Source organism: Alligator sinensis, unplaced genomic scaffold (genome assembly GCF_000455745.1).
Source record: "Alligator sinensis unplaced genomic scaffold, ASM45574v1 scaffold583_1, whole genome shotgun sequence".
Lineage (NCBI taxonomy): Eukaryota > Metazoa > Chordata > Crocodylia > Alligatoridae > Alligator > Alligator sinensis.
In genome coordinates, this window is record NW_005841983.1 from 911,643 (window position 1) to 917,031 (window position 5,389).

General features: G+C 38.3%; 1 protein-coding gene across 1 annotated transcript in view; it reads left to right on the plus strand.

Annotated features, from left to right (window-relative positions):
- ADGRG2 (adhesion G protein-coupled receptor G2) overlaps positions 1-5,389 on the plus strand; it is a 106,247-nt gene that overhangs the window by 39,775 nt on the left and 61,083 nt on the right. Inside the window, exons 4-5 of the mRNA XM_025201119.1 lie at positions 713-766; positions 4,459-4,491. Of these exons, the coding sequence (XP_025056904.1) occupies positions 713-766; positions 4,459-4,491 (87 nt within the window). The remainder of the gene's footprint in view (positions 1-712; positions 767-4,458; positions 4,492-5,389) is intronic.

A 5,389-nucleotide genomic window follows, 5' to 3' on the forward strand; every position in this document is an offset into this window, starting at 1 on the left:
ATGCAGTGGTTTCTTTTTTTAGGTCCCAGGATCCAGGAGAGGTTCCCTGATCCCAGGGTCCCAAAGTTCCAGGGATGTCAGAAAACCACATGTAAACTGGGCTGCATGCACTGTTTTTAAAGGTCATGGTGCATGGGACCCTGACCCCAGGGTCCCTATGGCTGTGATGTGTCAAGTGCATTGGTCTGAAAGTCTCTGGGAGCTGCAGGGCAAAGCAGTCAACCTACCAGGTCACTCCCCATGATCTTGAAAACAGCCCGTGAAGGGCTGCACCACATAGCTGTCAGCCTCCCAACACAGGGGAGCTGTCATCCAAATGCCACCATGCAGCTAGCATCAGGCACATGTTTAATTTAAAGCATGATGGAAACTAGCCACAAAAATATTACCCCTGTTTTATAGAATAATTTTGTGGCTGGTTTCCCATTTTGTCATGCAATTAATAGCCTGAATATATGGCCATTTTACCATTTAAGATGTAATTAACAGCTTAATAACATCTTAAGTGTAATGTCTGTTAGGGGTCTAAATGCTGGGTAGGTATTCCAACAGAGATTTGCATCACAGGTGTTCTGCATGGGTTCTTTTAACAGGCAGGTATTGCCCTCTGCTGGTGAATAATTCCAGTTATTGTTGAATGAAATGGGTAATAGAGTGACAACATTAACAAACAAGTTTATCTAATGTTCTGTATGTGTTTTTTCCCCTGCAGCAAACACTGTACATTCCCGGTTATCAATTCTATCACGGCCTGTAACCATAACTGGTAAGAAAATTACTTCCTGTAAACCACTGATTTATTTTTCTATCTTATTAGATAATTGTCTACTCTTTGGTATTTCACGTAAATCTCGAAACTGCTGTGTAAATGGTCTAATCAGTCTAGGGTTGTGTTTTTTTCACCTACATAAGATTAAAATCCTTTGTATCATCTTCTAATCAGATGAAGCAAATTCTGCTATCCCTAATGAGGTCACTCAAGCATTGTAGTGATGAGCTACATGCAGGAAAGGAGTGATAGCTGAGACTTACTTGACCAGTAGCTTCCTCACATAAAAGGTGAATAATTTGTGAGAGTGGAGGGAGGGAATTGGAAAAAAAAAGTGGAAGACTTTCCCATCTCATTGAAAAAGGTGTGCTGCATTTCAAACACAAAGAAATTGCTTCTTCAGTTGTATGTTAAAGGAACCATAGAAGAATATCACTCATACATGCACACATACACACATATAACGTATAATATATAGACAAATGCATGTTTGTATGTATATGTGTGTGTGTGTTACTAAACAGGTGCCCCTTTTTTGCCACCAAATAGACTAGGTTGCATTTCAGTTGCTCCTAATTATTGGGTTGATGCTAAAAATAAACTGAAGATTGATTATAGAATCATTATTATTGATTATAGAATCATTATTACCTGTATCTGGCTCTTAAAATCTCATGGGCAAAAAGTAAGGAAGTATTAAATAAGAGATTGTATGAGGGTAGTCCAAATATATTTATTTTCAAAATAGTGGAATATTTAAAATACTAATTCTTTTGCCCTTGTTTATAATATGAAATAGGCTGTTTGTGTCTTGGACAGCAGTCTTTCCTTGTTTGTTTTAACTAAGTATAGTTTTAGTCCAATTATCAAATTTCTTGGTAACAAATACTATGTTAGCAAACACTTCAGAATAATCTGCACTTTTTAACATGTTAACATACATTTGTGTAGGATTTCTTAAAATGTTGTTAAATTATTACCTAATGCATTGTGTCTTCTAAACTGAAAAAATCCACTTAGGCTACTAAAGGAAGTGATTGAAGCAATCTTCAGACCATAAGTGCTCATTTTAGAGAACTCATGGAATATAGTTGAAGACATAAATGATAGAAGAATGGCAGTCATATCTTATCTTTTTAAAGAAGGAAAAGAAGGGACTAAAGAATTATAGAGCAGTTAGATCAGGGTGGCCAATCTGCAGCATTTGTGCTACAAGTGGCGTGGGCAACCTGTGTGTGTGACACATGGGAGATTTGAGGAAGAAGCAGAAACCAGAGCAGCAGATGGGGCAGGGGGAAGAGATCAGTGCAGCACTCTGGGAGGGTACAGGGTTCATTTGTCAGAAAGTTGGCACTGATTCCTGGGAAGATACTGGTACAAATTAATGAATGTATAAGCCCTTAGAAAATTACTAAGGTTACAAGAAAGTATTGGTTGAAATATCCATGTTACAAGTTACACTAATCTAATTTCCAACTTTGATAGAGCAACGGACTTAGAGGATAAAGGGGAAGCAGTAGAAGTGATACATCTTTAGTAAGGCTTTTAGCATAGTCCCATATGACATACTTGCATGCAAAATAGGGAAATATGATGTAAGTGAAAATATGATAGAGGGGATGATGCAACTGATTGAAATACTAAACTCACCTTGTTCACTATCACACTTGGACGACATATAGAGTGGAGTCATATGGGGGCTTGTCCTTGGTCTGATACCATATGGTATTTTCATTAACAACTTGGATAATTAAAGAGAAAATATGCACATTGGATTTGTATATGAGTCATTACAAATGTCTTCAAGGATTGGAACAGAATTCAGAATTATCTTAATAGACTGATTAAGTAATCTTCATTCAATAAAATATAACTAAGTAAATAAAAGTTCAAATAAAAGCTTTAGAAAAAAAATCATATAAACAAATACAAAATTGATAGCTAGGCAGCAATAGTAGAGAGAGGATTTGGAGAGTAGGGACCCTAAGCTGATTGGGTGTATAACGTGATGCTATGACAGAAAAGGCAAATGACATTTTGTGTTGTATTAATTGTGGTGAGTCATATGTAAGACACAGAAGCATTGGTAAGGCACTGCTGAAGAACTGTGTCCAATTTTTGATCCCATACTTTGAGAAAGATATAAACATATGGCAGGAAATCTAAAGGAAAGCAGCAAAGGTGATAAAGTGTTTAAAAACAAGACCTCAAAGAACAGAATTTGTTTAGTCTAGAAAAGCATAAGACTGAAGGATGAAATGGCAGTCTTCAAACATGTAAAAGGTTGTCCTAAAGATAATTAACCACATCCACTGAAATCAGAGTAAGAATTTTACAGCAGGCAAGTTTTAGGTTAGATGATGGACAGCTTTTCCTCATAGAAAAAGATCATTAAGCAGGTTACCTAAGAAGCCCATGGAATTTGTGTCACTGGAGGTTTTTAAGAGCAGTTTAGAACAGTGGTGCTCAACCTTTTGACCTGTGACCTGTGATGGGTAGTGCCTGGTCTGTCCATGGACTGGATCTGGCTGGTGGTCCTAATCTGGTGCTGGGGAGGGGGGTCACAGTTGAACCCCATGTGGCCATGTGGAAGGAGCTGTGAGGTCTGGGGTGGGGGGCAGCCCAGCCTCATGGAGGGAAAGGGGGCTTGACTCAGCTCCAACGTGGCCCTACAGGGGAGCAGTGGTAGGGGCTTGATCCAATCCTGTGTAGGGGAAGGGGTATGGACAAGCTCTGATCCAGCCACAGAGGAGGTGGGGGAAGGGGGAAAGGGAAGAGGAGGAGGTTTGGCCCAGTCCCAATCCAGCCACAGCAGGAGAGGAAGGGGCATGGTCCATCCCTGACACAGCAGTGGGAGGAGGAGAGCATGTGACCTGGCCCCAATATCACTGAAGGGGGGGAGCAGGGTTATGGCCCAGCCCTAACCCAGCTATGCGGGGCTTAGAGTTGGGGTTGGGAATTTGGTAGTTGGGAAGAATGGAGGCATTAATTGCCACCACTCCCTCATTCCCAAATTTACCGACACATTAGGAGCCCTATAGGCCAGATACCATGGCTCCGTGGGTTGCACTTTGCCCATGGGCCAGAGGTTGTGTATCCCTGGGTTAGAAAAACATCTGCATGTGATGGTCTAGGTATGCTTGAACTTGCTTCTGATCAGGTGGAACAACTAGCTGACCTTTGGCAGCCCCTCCAGTTTTATGGTTTTGCACTGCCCTCTGAACACCATACACTTTGTGACGGGCAAGAATGTTGTGAATAAGTTGCTGCATAAATCCCTGATTAAAAAAAAAAATTATAAAGCTTTTCTCTTAATTTCTGTGTTCTTGCTTGTATTGATGTAATTTTTCATCATTTCTCATATAACCCCAAAGCATATATTTGCATCTTTTTCATTTGTTAATGGCTTTTTATGAGTTTCTGTAGCTCTGTCCCCATTTGTGAGTGTGGAGTGCTTGAAAATCCAGTCTCAAAACCTCATAAAAAGTTAAAGCACTCATATTATGTGTCTGTTTGTTTATATATTTGTTGCAGCAGAATCTTCTATTACTTTTGTCACCTATACCAATAATGCTGCAAGCAGGATTTTATTAACATTTCCTCTGTTTAATTTTATTTACATAATACTTTAACTTTTTATTTTGTAATTTTAATTTGTTCCATTATTGTTATATATGTTTCTTTCTCAGATGCAGCTTCATTACAAAATACAAGCACAGAAGGTGAGAATTATTTTATATCTATGCAAACTAATGTAATTAACGTAAAACGTAAAACCCAGACTTGGTATTAGCAGACTTCCACTGTGTTCTGTGGGCTTAAAGTATTAAAGGCTGAATTTATCTAACATTTACCTTTTCAACCTCTATAAACATAATTCAGGGGTAAGCAACATTTTTTGGCTGGACTGCTGAAAAAATTGCAATGTCTACCCTGTAAGGTGCTGGAGTGCCGGCATGCCAGAAAAACAAAACTGGGGAGGGGGGTATATGGCAGAATGCACCACATATTAATATAGTTAATAATAATAAATGTTGCTTTCTTACAGTAAATACCAGGTTTTCTAAAAATTCTAAACCTGGTGACAATAAATAAAACTTCATATACTACCTTTGTTCTTGTGTATACTTTTTTGTTAAGCATGTTGTGATATGAGAGAGGAGAAAGAAGAGAAAATGAGGAGGGAGAGAGAAAAAGAATAAGAGAAGAGAAACAAAAAAGTGAAAAGACAGGAGAGAGAGAAAAAGGAGAGAAGATAAAGAGAAAAGAGAAAAAGGAGAGAAGAGAGAAAAAAGAAAGAGAGAAAGGTAAAGAAAGAAAAGAAACAAAAAAAGAAGAAAGGCAAGAGAAAAAGAAGAGAAAGGAGAGAAAAAAGAGGAGAAATAGAAAAAAAGGACAGAAAAAAGTAAGAAAGAAAAAAGTGAAAAGACAGGAGAGAGAGAAAAAGGAGAGAAGATAAAGAGAAAAGAGAAAAAGGAGAGAAGAGAGAAAAAAGAAAGAGAGAAAGGTAAAGAAAGAAAAGAAACAAAAAAAGAAGAAAGGCAAGAGAAAAAGAAGAGAAAGGAGAGAAAAAAGAGGAGAAATAGAAAAAAAGGACAGAAAAAAGTAAGAAAGGGAAAG